Genomic DNA, 15,807 nt, shown 5'->3' with positions numbered 1-15,807 from the left:
CCTGCCTCCGGGGCGCGTGTGGGACCCTCCCTTTGGCCCGGGGCCGTCCCCTCCCCTGCCGTCCTCGGATTTCGTTCTTGCCTCCCGTTTGCGTTTGCGGGTGTTGGGGGCGGGGCGGGCTGGCCACCGCCCGGTCCCGGTCCCGAGCGCCTCTCCGTTGCGTGTCTGTCGCAGGCGGTGGAGTCCATCCAGGCGGAGGACGAGAGCGCCAAGCTGTGCAAGCGCAGGATCGAGCACCTCAAGGAGCACAGCAGCGACCAGCCCGCGGCGGCCAGCATGTGGAAGAGGAAGCGCATGGACCGCATGATGGTGGAGCACCTGCTGCGCTGCGGCTACTACAACACGGCCGTGAAGCTGGCCCGCCAGAGCGGCATCGAGGTGGGCCCGGGCGCGGGGCGGGGCCGCGGGGGCCAGCTCCCCGGGGCAGGTCCCTCCGGGTAGAGAGGCCGACACCCGCACGCACTCGCGCTCCCCTTTCGGTGGCTCGGGAGCCGCGCGGCCGGCTTCCGAAGTGACAAGCGGCTCCGGGGGAGGCCTGCCCGAGGACACCGGGATGTGTCTGCAGCCATCTAGGTTGGCACGCGGGGCCCTCGCTCCCTTTCCGGGGGCCTCACGGAGCCGTGTGCACCTTTCTCTGGCCTCCGGGCCGGTTCAGCTGGGGGCCGCCCCTCTGCCGTTGGGCAGCGGTCCCTCTGGTCTCCCGAGGGCGGCATCTACCGTGGTGGGGGGTCCATAGCACACCCGCCTCCCCACCCACCAGTCTCTGCGCGGCACCCAGTGGTGCCTCGAGCCTGTTCCTCCCACGCTTTTCTTTCCCTGACCTTCCCTGCCCAGTACAGCCAGCTCGTGCCTGACTGTCGGGGCGTCCTGTCCTCCTGTTTGCCTGGCACGGCCTGTGCATCCGCGGTGGTCGTTGGGCTTCTCACAGACACCCCGCCCTCCGTCTTCCTGCCCCGTGAGGGAGTGGCCAAATGCTCCTGGCCCCGAACGTGTGCTTTGATGGGGAGAGAGGCATGAGTCAAACAGGATGTGTACAGGGCGCACAGGGCACAGGGGCAGGAGGACTGGGGATTTTCAGAAGGTTGGTTTCTGGGGGGGCACCTGAGTGGCTCAGTCCAACTCCTGATTTCTGCCCGGGTCAGGGTCTCACGGTGGTGGGTTTGAGCCTTGTGTGGGGCTCTGTGCTGAGAGGGTGGAGCCTGCTTGGTGTTCTCTCTGTTCCTCCCCTGCTCCCCCTCAAAATAAGTAAACATTAAGTAAAAAAAAAAAAAAAAGTTGGTGGGGGTGGGCTTGCAGAGATGAGGGGAGGGTCCCAGGCCCCGGGACCTGCCATATATTTGGGGCGGGTGTCGGAGCGTATGCGGAACTCATCGGTTGGGGTTTCCCCTCAACTGAAATGTGTGCGTGGTGGGGGGGTGGGGGTTGAGTTGGAGGCATTGCTTTTTTTTTTAATGTTTGCTTTTTTTTGAGACAGAGACAGAGTGTGAGTGGGGGAGGGGCAGAGAGCGAGGGAGACACAGAATGCGAAGCAGGCTCCAGGCTCCGAGCCGTCAGCACAGAGCCCAATGCAGGGCTTGAACTCACAGACCGTGAGATCATGACCTGAGCCGAAGCCAGATGCTCAACCGACTGAGCCCCCAGGCGCCCCTGGAGGCATTGCTTTAATAGGCTCACCCTGGTTGCTCTGTGAGAACAGACTGTGGGCGGCAGAGGGGGACCGTACTGTGATTCACGGTGATGGCAGTGGTCAGACCGTGGACATCCTATGGAGGGGGCCCTGCAGCATTTCCAGGTGGAACCCAGGCTCGCAGCTGTTTGCAGCAGGAAGTGTAGGAGGACCCTCATGCCCTTGGGTGGGGGGAGGGCTCCCAGCAGAGTGGGGTGCCGTCACCGGCGAAGACGCTGGTGTATCAAGGTTCCTTAACGTTTAACTTCCGTCCATCCCAAGACACCGTGGAGAGAGAGCTCCGGGGCCGCCCGGATGGGGCCGCGTGCCCCACGCGGAGCCTCGGTGTTGGAGGAGAGGCACAGCCCCAGGGGTGTCTTCGTGCGCCGTCTGGCTTCTCACGCGGGGCCAGCACCTGATCGTCTGGGACGGTTTCCAGCTTCCACGCGTGTTGCGCATGCTGGCCCACCTCCACCGTCCGGCGTGGCGCCTCTGGTGTGAGTCCCCCAACCCAGGGGCCACGCGTGGACCTCGGAGACCCCGTGGGCAGGAAGGAGAAAGATGTGAAGGATCCAGACTCAGAGGCTGCACCGGTCAAACACACAGGTGGACCCTGACACGCGAGCAGGGGAGACCGCCTCTGAATTCAGGGTGAAACTCGCAACCAGAGATGGAAGTAGACAAAGACGATCCTCGTGTAGGAGACCCAGCATTTGCCCGTTAGGGAGGTTCTAGAAAAGAGAGAAGAAAATGCCAGAGAAACGGCGGAAGGAGTGGCTCAAGAAGACAGCCAACCTCTGAGACGCTGTGCTGGCCCTCGCGCGCTTCATAAGTAGGAACACCAGCGTGCGAGGCGTGTGTGTGCGCGGCGCTTACCCGTCAGCTCACGTCGGGAGGGCGAGGTGGGGGCGGGGCGGGAACCGGGGAGCACTGCAGGAGTCTTAGCTGCCCCCCACCTCGCCCTCCCGACGCCCCTGCGTGAGGACGGAGCCCTCTCACTGGGCCGGCCCCCCTCCGAGCTTGCTGTCCTGCTGCTTGCTCCTGCCCTCACCCCAAACTTGGCAGTCAGGACGTGGGGCAGGGGAGCCACGGTTGGGTCTCCGGCCGCATGAGCTTGGGGATCCGTCCAGTGGCTCCTGACGACTTGGGTGAAGCGGCCCTGGGGTGACCCACCCCAGACTGCCCTCCGTTAAGCTGCCGTTCGGAAACCTGCAGAGCTCACGGGCCGTGTCCAGGGCGCCGACCCCGACAGTGGCACAACCCCTGTCCTTAGGTCAGCTACTCTTCTGCCCGAGCCTGGCTATTGCCTTCCACGGCGACACGCCCCAGCGGTCCCTGTGCTGGCCTCGGCCCTGGTGTGGCTGAGCCCAAGGGTCGCTGTGTGGTGGCACTCTGATTAGTATGTTTTCTGGTTACTTTTGCGATAAACATCCGGTGTTAATGATACTGCAGCATCGTTAGCTGTAACGTACTGTTTTTTTTTTTTTTTTGAAGTTTATCTATTTTTGAGAGAGAGTGCCCACGCATGAGCAGGGGAGGAGCAGAGAGGAGGAACAGGAGAATCCCAAGCAGGCTCTGCACTGTCAGAAAAAAATCCCAAGGCGGGGCTCAAATTCACACACTGTGAGATCATGACCTGAGCCCAAACTGAGTCGGACGCTTAACCACCGACTGAGCCACCCGGGCCCCTGTCCAGGATGTACTTCTTAACGTGCAGAAAGAAAGGAAAGTTTCTGGCTTTCGCTTTGGTCACTTTTACTTGAAAGTTCCCGTCTTCTGCCACAGTCCTCCCTTCTCCAGACACCGCTTGTGCGACCCTGGCTGCCGAGGCTGGGAAGCTCGGTGGTGAGCTCCTGACTTGGTTGGCCCCAGGGCAGACCTTACGTGGAGACAGCATGGCAAGAGAGCGGACTCGTCCCACACTTTGCCGTGCCAAGTGGCTCCGTGTGAGGCCTGCCTGAGGACACCGGGATGTGTGTGCAGCCAGCACTCGCCTGCTGGCCACAGGACACTGGCATGCAGAGCAGCACGGTTCCCCCGAGAGTTCAAGTGGGTCAACCCTCCCCCGAGGGTTCGTGCTGGACGCTTCCCCTCCGCTTAGCGAGACACTGATCTTCAGTAACGGTGTTTGCTCCGGTCATTCCAGAAGGGGGAGAAACTTCCCGCTTGACATTCGTTTTCCTCACGGCTTGTCCCTTTGGTGATGTGCAAGCATCCACTGTCTCTTCCCAGCCTGCATGGCCACATCCTTGTCATTGGCGGTGCTCCAGCCCCTTGCTGGGGACGTGCAGGCCCCGGGCACCCCGTGGGCTCCTTCACTCTGGCAGACACGTGACGGGGCTAGTGGCTGTCCTTGCCCCGAGTCCCTGGGCCTGCCTAGGTCCCCCAGAGTGCAGCAGATGCGGCTGTGTAGGCTGCTTCCCCAATTGCACAGGCACCAGAGAAGGGGAAAGAGCAAAGGTGACACAGAGACCGCCCTGCTCATCCACCCTCACTGCCCCTTCTCTAAAATCTCAGAGGAAAAAAAAAGCCCACAAATGAGGGTATGGATTCTCGGATCTAATTGTGAAGGGGTGAAGTGGGGTCAGGCGTATGTTCCCGCCGGGAGGGGGAGGGTTCTAAACTGGGGCTTTGGTTTGGGGCCCACAGCTGCTCTTGGGAGACCGTATGTGGGCGCAGAACGGGCCTTGGGCGGGGTGTTCGGGCCGCTGTGCTCGGCCCAGTGCTGGGGTTGGCGTGCCGGGTCCGCTGTGCTCAGCCGGTGCTGGGGCTGGTGTGCTCGGCCCGCTGTGCCGGGGCCGCGGGGCCCAAGGCGGCCCACAAGAGCCTCGGACCGAGCCCTTCTGCCAGGCTGGGCCCCGCCGAACCGGAGGGAGCACGGAGCACATGGGGCCTGGGTGCGGGGGTCCCAGAGCCCAGCGCACGGAGCTCACGCCGCTACCCTCCCCTAAGGACTTAGTGAACATCGAGATGTTCCTGACCGCCAAAGAAGTGGAGGAGTCCCTGGAGAGGCGCGAGACCGCCACCTGCCTGGCCTGGTGCCACGACAACAAGTCCCGGCTGCGCAAGATGAAGGTGTGCGGGCGCGGGGCGGGGCTTGCGGGCGCGGGGCGGGGCTTGCGGGCGAGCACCGGCGGGAACCAACGCTGCTGCTTCACCTGTTGGTTCAGAGTTCTGTGCTTCCGGTTGGTAGGGTGGGGGGGTGGGGTTTCGCTTTTGGTCACGGTGTTTGGGTTTTGGGTAAAATCCCTGGAAAGTGCACCCCCTCTGCATTACGGTTTGACAAATGGCCTGAGCATGAGGTTCTGAAGGGGCGAGGTGCCGACTGCCTGCGTGTGCCGGGTCCCTCCGGCTCGCCCAGCCCCTCAGTCACCGGTACAGGAGAGCCCCGCCGGGAAGCGTTGTCCACCTGCCAAGGTGCTAAGTGCTAGGTTTTCTTGAGAGCTTTTCTGGAGAGCTACAATACAAGCAGCTTAAAAAATGGACACTTAAATTGCAGAATTTAAACGTGCTTACTGAAAGGTGTTGTCACCATGGGGCTTGCAGAAATGTTTAACTTCTATTAACCTTCCCCTGCCTCCGTTAGAAAAACTGTTTGTTTTCTGTTTTCTAAACCGAGCGCCTTTAACCTCTCCCCGGTTGAGCTTGTCGTGTGCATATAGTCACCAGCCAAGGGTGACGCTCTCTGCCACTCAGGGCCGCCAAAGCGAGCACGACGCGAAGACGGGACGGAAAAGTAGAGTGGCCAGTGGCTCCCCTAAAGAGAGTGAGGATCTTGGTATGGAAACCATAAAAGGAAAGCCAGAATTGGTATGTAACACTTACCCTGCGCTCCTGCTCCAGCCCCCACAGCTGTGCCACACGGTGGGAACCAGGCCAGAAGGAACGTAGGCTTCCCGTCCTGACAGCCAGTTTCTGCAAGCCCCGATGCCTCCAGACAACACTGCTGCTTGGCCAGGGCACGTGCCCCTGGGCCGGGTCTCAGGCGGGGCCTCACAGCCACTGTGGGGGAGGGCGGGTGGGCAGGCGGCCGAGTCCGCGGCTGGCGGCTTCTTGTCACCGGCCCGTGCGCTGGAAAGCACGTGGACAGCCACCCCGAAGTGCGTTGGGCGTGAAGACAGGCTTGTTACGAAGTGCCGGCCGAACAGGGTACAGCAGCGAAGTACCCGCAGCGCACGTATGTGTGGGTACACGCGTGCGCTCACACGCGCAGGCCGGGGAGGGGCCGTGCTGGACCACAGCAAACCCCTCGGAGCAGTCAGAGGCCCTCGGCCAGAAAACAGATTTGAGACCCGAGTTTCCCGATGGGGGTGCCGAGTGCGCGTCTGTTGACTCTGGGGTCCAGACGCTTCAGGGCAATCGGAGCGGCAGCACACGGGCTGCGTGTCCGGAAAGCCGGTGGAGTCACAACCGTGAAGGCGCCAGGCCCCCCCCCAGGTAGCACGCGAGGGACGTAATTCAGCCGTGGGTGCTTGGCACGATCGCCTAGAATCGTGCTGTCTCATGCTGGAGTCTGGGCACCCGACTTCCAGTTCGTTTGTATTTGCCGGTGAGACTGGAAGGTGAGCTGCGAGAGCAGAGCCGTTAAAAATCCTCGAACGCGTCCGCACGTGCAGTCATAGGAGCTGTCGTGGAACGCGCCGTGGCGCTCTCACCCGGGACATCCGCCTGGTGGCTCCCCCCTGTTGTTAGAGCTCCTGGCATCCCCTGAGCCCAGAGCGGTGATCGTCGGCCGCCCTGGGGAGGCAGGCAGGGCATCTCCCCCCCCCCCCCCCCCCCCCCCCCGGGCTCCCCCCCTTGGCTTCTGCTGGTCTGACCTCGGAAGGGAGCGCGTCATTGCGGGTGGGACCACCTTTCTGTTTACAGTTGGTGCCGGGCCCGCCACTCAGCACGTGGCATCTGCTCCATCCATTTGGGGGCCAGGACGGACCGCTGCCTTGGTGCAGAGGGCAGGGGAGGTGGGGTGAGGGCGGGGAAACCGCTTGCCCCGAGCACCTGTGTTGTGGACGTGTTGGGCACCAGGTAGGTGGTTCTCGGCACCTGTGCCTCCGACGGCCTGGCGGGCCCCAAGGTAGGTCCCGTCAGCCGGTGCTCTGCCCTCGTGTCCCTGGAGGCGCCCTCGCAGGGGTCCGGCTGAGACCCTTCGTCAGAATGTCCGTGTGCACGTTCGGAGGCACGTTCCCGGGTGGGAAAAGTCCACGTGACTGGTAGACTCGAGTTACGGTTGAGACACTTGGGGCTGGCTGACTGGCTCACCACGTAGAACTCTGTCCGCACCACCCTGCGATCCAGGTACGACAGAAGACGGAGTGACAAATCGTGGAAAACCCAGAGATTTTCCTATCCCGTTAACTCCGCTTATTCTGTTTCTGGTTGGAAATACTGAGCGTTTTCTGAAACCACAAAGATCCTATAGTTTAAATTACTACTTTCGTAGAATAATCCAGATTTTCAACTTAGGTCACAGAAGTTAATTTTGCCTGCCTTCACCCGTCCCCAGTCAGAGTTTGAACCCAAATTGGACCGGCATTGTTGAGATTTCAGAGTTAGCGTTTGGGCTTCCACACAAATGACCGTGCTGGTGCCGCACCCTGTCAGCTGCCCCTCGCTGCCCCACGAGGCCCACCGGCCACTGCTGCCCCAGACCTCGCGCCCCCTGTGCCCTCTGCAAATCCCGGCACCCCCGCCCTCCCCAGGGCCTCTGAACTGGCTCTTTCTCTGCCTGGAACACGTGTCCCCGGCGTCCCTGTGCACTGTCCCCACCCCCACCCCACCCCAAGGGTCCTCACCCGTGTCCCTGCTCGGGGACCTGGGTTCTCTCCCCTGCTCCCCGCTTGGCGCTCCTGCTTCTGCTCCCCTGCGAGACACCACCTCTCAGCCTCTCCCAACCGGGTGTTGGGGCCTCACGTGGGGAGCAGGTTGAGGTGGACAGTGCCACACGGGATCCTGAGGCCAGGTCCCCGGGGCCGAGGCTGGGAAATGCAGCTGGGCTAGGAGAAGGCTGTGACAGCGTGCCCACACGCTGACGCCTTTGTGTCGATGAAGCAGCCGGGATTGTGAAGGGGCTGGAAACTTGTCTTCATGGGGTCACTTCACACACACGGGAAGTCGTGCCACGGGCCCTCCGAACCCTCAGCCTCCGGCATCCTCGCCCTCAGGGGGTGCCTGTCCCGCCATCCCCGAGCCTGGCCCACGGGTGCACACGCAAGGCCCCGGGCCCCTGGGTGCAGGGCTGCTCCCGCCGTGCTGGGGAGGCATGGGCTGCAGCTGAAACTACAGCTTTGGCGTCCGTCCCACCTCCCTGCTGGCTCGAAGCTCCCTCGGCAGGGCGTGCGGTGTGCGGCCCGTGAGGCGGGGCCGGCCCGTGGGCGTGGCTGTGTGGGGACGCTACCCAGGCCTTGTCTCGTCTTTGCCCCCAGAGCTGCCTGGAATTCAGCCTCAGGATTCAGGAGTTCATTGAACTCATCCGGCAGAACAAGAGACTGGACGCCGTGAGGTACGTGGAGGTGGTCTCCCGGGTCTCCGCAGGGGGCAGACTCCCTCCCTGACTTCACGGGGCAGGCCTTCTGGGCTCTGGGGGGTGAAGCGTGGAGTGTCCAGCAGGCCTGCCCTGACTGGCTGGGCCCTGCCTGTGACTCGAGGCCTCTCTCCCCGTCCCCAAGCAGGACGCTGGGGCCGGGCACCCAGGCTCCTCCTGTCTGGTGCACACGACCGTTCTGACGGCACGAGGCCGACTTACCGTGTAGGCACAGGGCCGCGGGTTCTGCTGTGTCCACCTGTCCTGGGACGGTGCCGGCCCCGGGCTGGAGGACACTCAGGCGCGGCGATGTGCCGTTTAGGGGGTGGACCGAGGGCGTGCGTGAGGGCAGAGGGGGTCCTCTGGGAAGGAGGCTGGCACGCAGGCACGGGGACGTGGGGTCCCCAGGTGCGGCCTGTGCGGGAAGGCACAGCCCTGGGGCCCGACCTGTGGGCTCTGTGTCTCCTGAGAGTCAGAACCCGGGGGGACGGGCTGTCTCTGAGGCCTCCCAGGGCTGTGCCGGGGGCGGGGGGGACCGGTGGGCGTTCTGGCGCAATTAGTGTTGCTGGGCTTTGGGTTCGTGTAGGCCAGGGTCACTTGGAAGAGTTTGGGCAGGTGCCCTTTTCAGCTGGGTCGCTGCCTCTGGCTGTTCCCTGAGTGGGATTCTATGCTCGGTGCCTCGAACCTCACCTCCGACCCTGTGTCCGTGAGGAGGGGGCCCTGCTGAGCTGAGCTCCCAGCAGACCCTGGCCCAGGGCACACGAGGAGGGGGCTTCTTCAGCACTGAGGCTCCGGCATACACTGTGAGCGCAGACTCTTAAAGGTAAAGCTGTAAACTTAGATGGCCCCAAATGTTGTTTTCCAGACACGCGAGAAAGCATTTCAGTCAGGCCGAGGGGAGCCAGCTGGACGAGGTCCGCCAGGTCATGGGCATGCTGGCCTTCCCACCAGACACGCACATCTCGCCCTACAAGGTAACCCGTGCCCGTGGGCCCTCAGGGCTTGGGAGGACTTCGTCTGTGGTCACTTCCACGTTCAGAGTGTGGCCAGCACCCCAAACAGGCCCTTTCCCACCTTGTTCCTGTTTGGCCGGGGAGAAGTTTGGATCGGAACGACGCACGGGGGTCTCAGCCTAGAAGGCCCTTCGGCTCTGAGCGCGTCACCTGCTCCCCTCACCTTTCTCCCTCACTGCCAGTGTCCTTCCTGACCTCCGTCCTCTCTTCGGGGTCTCTGTGGGTCCACGTGGGGTCCGGGCGGGGCGTGGTCATGCAGCATCGCTAACCAGTCCCCTCGGCTTTGCTGGGTGCTGGGACAGGGTGTCTGGCCTCTTGAAATCAGGCAGTGCCCCCCCACCCCCCAAAGCCTAGGAGCAGCCCTGGCGATCTTTGATCCGCCTTTGGGTTCCTCCTTCTCTTGTCTCGAAAAACGTCAACGTGTTCACAGCTGAGTCGCTCACGGTCCCGTCTTGGAAAATCTGGGGATTCCAGCAACTTTCCCCCATTCCTGTGGCTGCTCCCCGTCGGGGTCCCTTGGCCATCAGTCTGGTCACGCCCACACGAGCGTCCTTATAAAGGCCGCTTGGCTGGACCCTTAATGCTCTTTCTGAGCAGCCTTCTCATGTTTCGCAACACGAACAGAAGTTTCCAGATCATAAAGTTCTGCTTTCTTTTGGTGGGCAGTTCCGCCCTGAAGTCATTTTTGTCTTCATGTGTGTTACTGTAAATGGGACTCTGCTTAGAGACCACCTCGGTCGGACTCTCAGTGTCCTCGCACATCTCCATCCTCCGGGGTCTCCAGGACAGCAGCACAAAGCCGCCGCACTCTCTGCCGCCTCTGACAGGGCTGGCCTTTCCTCGGCCTCCCTGCCGCCGTCCCGCTCCTGACCCCCTAGCCGCTCGCCCTCCACGAAGACTGGGGCTCTCGGCGTGGGACCAGTCCCATCGCCGCAGCATGGACTCTGTGTGGTCACGCGTCCACACTGTCCCAGCTGTGGCCCCAGTTCTGGGTGTTCGTTGCACGGCTCCTCCCTCGGTTTTCCGTCGTCGTCCGCCTGGGCTCTGGGACAATCCCACAGGCTTGGCGGCTTAGTCCTCACAGTCTCGCGCCTGGGAGCCCTGGATCGTGGCACCAGCAGGGTCCGGTGAGGCTCCCTGCCTCCACTCCCTTCCTGAGCCTGTGGCTCCTGGAGGTCCACCTGCCGACACTGTCACGGCGAGGGACACGGCACTCGACCCTGGTGTTCCCTCTCGCTGTTGTCAGCCTGTCCCCAGGAGGGAGGGAAGTGAACTGCCTTCCCCGTGGGCTGAACCCGCCTTGTTCTCTGAGCCTGGACGTTGGGCTCTGAGGTCCCACATGCCCCATGCGGTTTTGTGGGCCGCCAGCTCCTGTCCCGGGCACAGCAGAGCAGACCTCGCCCCCACTGACTGAAGTGCTTGGCCGCAGGCCTTCTCCGGGCTGCTGGAAGCTGCTTCTTTGTCCCGACTGGATGCACACAGTCCTCAGGTGTCAGGCATGTCCTGTGATACAGCCTCTGTTCACAGAGATCTTGGGCGTGATCACGTGTCTCTTCCCTGCTCTGGAGGAGGTTTGCGAGGAGTGCAGAAGGGGCCTGCCCTTAGTGCGTGAGAAGGCCTGCTCGGGGTGGCATCCGTGGGGCCCATGCCCACTCTCCTCCCTGGAGAGGCCTCGCGGCGGCAGGAAGGAGCAGGGCCGGTGCTGCCATCGCAGCCTGAGGACCGGAGGGCTGACCGTCTGGGAGACATCCTGGCGGCGTGGAAGAGAAACCACGGCAGCCAGTGCACAGCCAAGGCCGGCCGGGGGTCAGGGAGGCTGGGCGGCACAAGAGAGGAAGGCCGGGACGTGCACAGTCTCAGCGGAGGGGCGCGGGCCGTCAAGGGAAGTGCTGAGGCGGTGGCATGCCCTGGGGGCCGTGTCGAGGGGGCACATCCCTGACCCCTTGTGGCAGGAAGTCACAGGTCTAAGTGGGTCACATGAGAGGCAGGATGAAGTGCTCTGGTCTCGGAGAGGTGGCCACACCAGTGGCCCGAGGCCAAGGGTCTGTTGGGGGGGGGGGGGGGTTTGCAGAGCCTCTGGACTGTGGGCTTGGTCCTCTGTGGGCTTTGCTGTGGTAAAAATAACATTAAAGACACGTGTTTTTAACATTGGAGTGAAGTGTGCTATTTGCCCCGGACTAGGGCTCCCCGTGGGGCTCCCACCCAGCGGTTGCCTGTGCCTCTGCCTTGACGCGGGACCCCTGACCCTTGTGCTTGACGTCCAGGGTTTCCCTCCTGTTGGTGTGTGCCTTCCCCTCCCTGCTCTTGTAGGCTCTGAACTTGGAAAGCTCTGGAGACGGGCTCATCAGGCCCGGTGTTCTGTTCTGCGGTTCTCCACCCTGAGCTGGGCTGCTGGGTCCCATGCCAGCAAGTCCCTTTCTGGAACGAGACTTTTCCTCTGGAACCTCAGTGCCTTTATCCGTGTCCGGCTGTCTTTAGACCCACCGAGTCCCCTTCTTGCCGCGAGGCCACAGGACCCGCACCCTCTATCATCTGTCCGCACAGAACACACTGTGGGCAGACGTGGGGTCCGGGCTTCGGGCGCGCTGTGCCGCTCTCCGGCTGGCGGCTGTGGGCTCGTGGGGGCCCGCCTTCTGTTGCCCGGGACTGCAGTGGGCCCCGGGGTGCCCCCAGCACTGCTCTGCCCTGTCTCTTCCAGGACCTGCTGGACCCTGCCCGGTGGCGAATGCTGATCCAGCAGTTCCGGTACGACAACTACCGGCTGCACCAGCTGGGGAACAACTCCGTGTTCACCCTGACGCTGCAGGCTGGCCTCTCGGCGATAAAGACACCGTATCCTTCTGGCAGGCAAGGGGCCCCGCGCCGCTCCGCCCTTCCGAGCCTGGGGTTCCCGTGCCCTTGCTTCCCTCCACACCCCCCCCCCCCCCCCGGGAAAAGCCGGGGGCTGGGGCCCTCCCAACCCGAGACCCCTGCTCTTGGCTTGTGTTGTGGGGGCCCCGCTTAGGTAGTCGGGTGGTGGTGCGGGCGTGCCCGGGGCCCCGCTTGGTCTGTGGGAACCCGGTCACGGAGCCACACTTTATGTTCTCTCGCCCCCAAACGCTGCCTGGCACGCCGCACGCCGACCGGATGGCCGCCAGTGTGCGCAGCCTTCTGGCGGCCGGGACCCTCACCATGCGGAACCGTTGCCCGGCGTGATACCTGAGCATCCCCTCCCAACTCCTGCGGGTCCGAGCCCGGGCTGCGGCCGAGCGCCCCAAGGCCGGAGGGCCCCTCTCGAGTGCAGCGCGTGGGCCTCCTGGGACCCCGGGCCGTTTGCTTTTGCGTGTGAGGGGACCTGCCCTGAGGGCCGTGAGTGGGAACGTGCTGGGGTGGCCGGGACGTGCTCTGGCCTCCTCGCTGGGGCCGTTTCCCCGCCAGATGCAGTGTTTCCTCTGCCGGGAAAGAGAGCTCTGGGCTGGTTTCCCGCCCCGCGCCCCTTCCTTAACCTGAGCACAGACAGTGCTACAAGGAGGACGGCAGCTCCAAGAGCCCCGACTGCCCCGTGTGCAGCCGCTCCCTGAACAAGCTGGCGCAGCCGCTGCCCATGGCGCACTGCGCCAACTCCCGCCTGGTCTGCAAGATCTCCGGCGACGTGATGAACGAGAACAACCCGCCCATGATGCTGCCCAACGGCTACGTCTACGGCTACAACGTGAGGGGCGGGGCCGAGGGGCGGGGCTGGGGCGGGGCGTGGAGGGGAGGGCCGGAGGAGGGTCCCGGGAGGGGGTGGGGAGGGGAAGGGCCCTGGAGGGGGAAGGGCCCTGGAGGAGGGGGAGCCTGGGAAGGGGAGTGGGTAAGAGGCAGGGAGGGGGTGGGGGGCGGGAAGGGGGGAGGGCCCTGGAAAGGGGCTCGGGTAGTGGAGGAGCGGGGCCTGGAGGGGCCGCGGGAGGGTCGAGGTGGCGCTGGAAGTGGGAGGCATGGGGCCTGGGAGGGGCTAGGGGCGGCGGCGCGCCTGGCCTTCCGCGTGCTCTGCGCCAGGTGCTCTGCGCCAGGTGCTCTGCGCCAGGTGCTCTGCGCCAGGTGCTCTGCGCCAGGTGCTCTGCGCCAGGTGCGGACGTCTCGGCCCCGCGCTGCCCCCAGAGAAAGCTGCAGGGTCAGGGGTTCGCGGGCAGGGCTCAAGGGGAGCGGAGCTCTCCCGCAGCGGGAGGTGGTGGGCGCGCCCGTCTACATGCTCACGTGCGGCCCGTTGTCTTTCAGTCTCTGCTGTCCATCCGTCAAGATGACAAAGTCGTGTGCCCGAGGACCAAAGAAGTGTTCCACTTCTCACAAGCCGAGAAAGTGTACATCATGTAGGCCGGGCCGCCCTGCGCCCCGGGCCCCTGGGCCCCCGGGCCCCCGCGCCCCTGCGCCCCTGCCCGCCTGCGTTTCTGTTTCTTGCGACCAAAGATCAGTGAGCGACGATGGGCCCCCTAAGAGGAGAGGAGTCGGATCAGCACGCGTGTGCTTGGGGACAGCCTCTCCGCTGGTAGGACTCCGGAGCGCGCGCGCGAGCTCCTGGCCGCCTTCCCCTTACAAAGAGAGAGACCTTCTCGGCCTCTTCGGAAACAGGAGTCGGTTGTTTTTCCGCGCCCCGGACCCTGTCTCCGCCCGCCGAGCCCCGGGGCCTGAGCCTGGGCCCGGAGAGGTGCCCGGAGGCACCAGGACCGCGCGCCGGGGCGGGGTTAGGGTGTGCTAGGTTCAATGTCACGTCATTCGTGCCGCCTTATTTCCTGCTTGAGAATGTATTCACGTGGAGATCCACTGGACCGAGTTCTGCAGAGGCCTTGCCGATGGCTCCGTAACTGTAGACGTAACGCTGTTCGTTACAGAAGCTAGTAGTTCAGTTGAAGTAACCACCGGTGACTTTCCAAATCCAACGAACCATTGTAGTTTACACGAAACCATGCCGTAGAGGTTTGTACTTAGCGCTTATTTTTGCATGTCGATGTTGATTAGCTAATAAACTGTAAATGTACAACATGTTAATAAAAGGGCTTTCTATTTCTTACGTCTGTGTCAGGTGGAAGCCGCTGTGCACCCCGGTACCCTCACTCCTGTCTGCTCACCCCGGGCCGCCCCCAGTCCAGGACCTTTGCTCGTTTCTGCTCACCCCAGGCACCCCCCCCCGGCCCCCCAGTCTGCGGCCGCACCGCCGGTGGGGCCGGGGTCCCGGGAGCAGCCCCCGCAGCTCTGGCCCGCTTGTGCCCACATCCCAGAGTCCCGCTCCAGCACGCAGGTGGTCGGCCTGCTCTGCTCGGGGAGGCAAGGGTGGCAGGGCCATCCGAGTGGGGTCTCCCGAGTCGCCGGCACACGTTGGCGGCATGCTGCCAGTGAGCGCCAGGCACACACACGTGGCCGTGGGCGGCCTCTTCCAGAGCCCCTGCTCGGAGCGCAGGGTCGAAGTAGTGGGGTGGAGGCTCCTCCCTGCCGCGCCCTCCAGTCTTCCAGCCGCACTCTGACCACCACCTGTGCCGCCTCCCCCTTTCCTTCTTCCCAAAGGCGTGTGCACGCACGCGTGTGGCCACGCACCCCGGGAGCCCCTTCCGGTCCACTCCAGCGACCGCATCCACGGCGAGAGTGGCTCAGCCGTGGGGCGGCCACAGGGTGGGCGGAGCAGGGTGGCTGGTCCCCGCTATGCTGGGACGTACAGGCTGTGATGGGTGACGCCGCACAAACGCGCTCAGGTGCTCCGTGGAGGTGCCGGCCTGCTCGTTAACGCAGGAGGCGCCGGTGCCAGCCCGCACCCACCCGCCTCGAGGCCGCCCCACCTGCTCCGCGTCCTCCCTGGAGTCCTAGGCTTGCGGCCTTGTGCTCACGGGAGTTTTAACTGAGGTACGAATTGCATCCGTTGAAACACGGCGATCTTCAGGAAGCGGTGTGAGCAGGTTTGATAACCGTGTGTGCAGGTGTAACCCCCGGGCCCAGGCGGCCCACATGCACCCCCAGACCCCAGGAAGCCGCACCTCCGCCTTCTTCCAGGCCATCCACACCGTCTGTCTGCGTGCAGTGAGCACTCGGGCTTTGACCACCAAGGATTAGTTTTGCCTTCGGGTTACATGGAGACAGACGAGGTGCTCCTTCGTGCCGTGCTCGTTCAGCAGGTGCCTGAGGTGCGTCCACATGCCTGCGTGTATCGGCGCTCCTCCCGGGCGGTGGGGTTGCTCCCGGGCATCTGCGGTCATCCTGGCCTCGGCGCCCCTCCTGGTGTCCGCGGTGCTCCCGGCGTCAGCGATGTTCCTGGGCATCTGAGCTCCTCCTGGCGTCGGCGATCCTCCAGCGTCCGCGATCCTCCAGCCGTCGGCTGTGCTCCAGGTATCCGTGGTCCTCCCCGCATTGGCAGTCCTCTAGCATTGGTGCTCCTCCCGGTGTCGGTGGTGCTCCAGCATTGGTGTTCCTCCCGGGCATCTGCACTCCTCCCGGCGTCGGCAGTGCTCCTGGGCATCCATGGTCCTCCGGTGTTGGCAGTCCTCCCGGTGTCCACGATGCTCCCACATTGGTGCACCTCCCGGGCGTTGGCGGTCCTCTGAGTATCGCTGAGGAGTTAACCAGTCCACAGACCCCATAGGCTGTCCATTCTCTTGATAGACCTTTGC

The 15,807-nt window shown here is 63.9% G+C and overlaps 1 protein-coding gene across 3 annotated transcripts in view; it reads left to right on the top strand.

Moving 5' to 3' along the window:
• Positions 1-14,222, top strand: part of MAEA (macrophage erythroblast attacher, E3 ubiquitin ligase) — a 38,652-nt gene extending 24,430 nt beyond the window's left edge. The window contains exons 3-10 of one of the 3 annotated variants that reach the window (XM_043573198.1): positions 175-378; positions 4,619-4,741; positions 5,363-5,476; positions 8,086-8,162; positions 9,049-9,157; positions 11,895-12,028; positions 12,692-12,887; positions 13,433-14,222. In XM_043573198.1, the coding sequence (XP_043429133.1) occupies positions 175-378; positions 4,619-4,741; positions 5,363-5,476; positions 8,086-8,162; positions 9,049-9,157; positions 11,895-12,028; positions 12,692-12,887; positions 13,433-13,528 (1,053 nt within the window). In that variant the 3' untranslated portion in view covers positions 13,529-14,222. The remainder of the gene's footprint in view (positions 1-174; positions 379-4,618; positions 4,742-5,362; positions 5,477-8,085; positions 8,163-9,048; positions 9,158-11,894; positions 12,029-12,691; positions 12,888-13,432) is intronic. The other 2 variants (XM_043573199.1, XM_043573200.1) reach the window with 2 other exon arrangements.
• Positions 14,223-15,807: the final 1,585 nt, after the last annotated feature.

The sequence above is a fragment of the Prionailurus bengalensis genome, chromosome B1 (genome assembly GCF_016509475.1).
Source record: "Prionailurus bengalensis isolate Pbe53 chromosome B1, Fcat_Pben_1.1_paternal_pri, whole genome shotgun sequence".
Taxonomy (NCBI): Eukaryota; Metazoa; Chordata; class Mammalia; order Carnivora; family Felidae; genus Prionailurus; species Prionailurus bengalensis.
The sequence above is the reverse complement of the archived record's forward strand: the minus strand, read 5'-3'. Positions and strand labels throughout refer to the sequence as shown.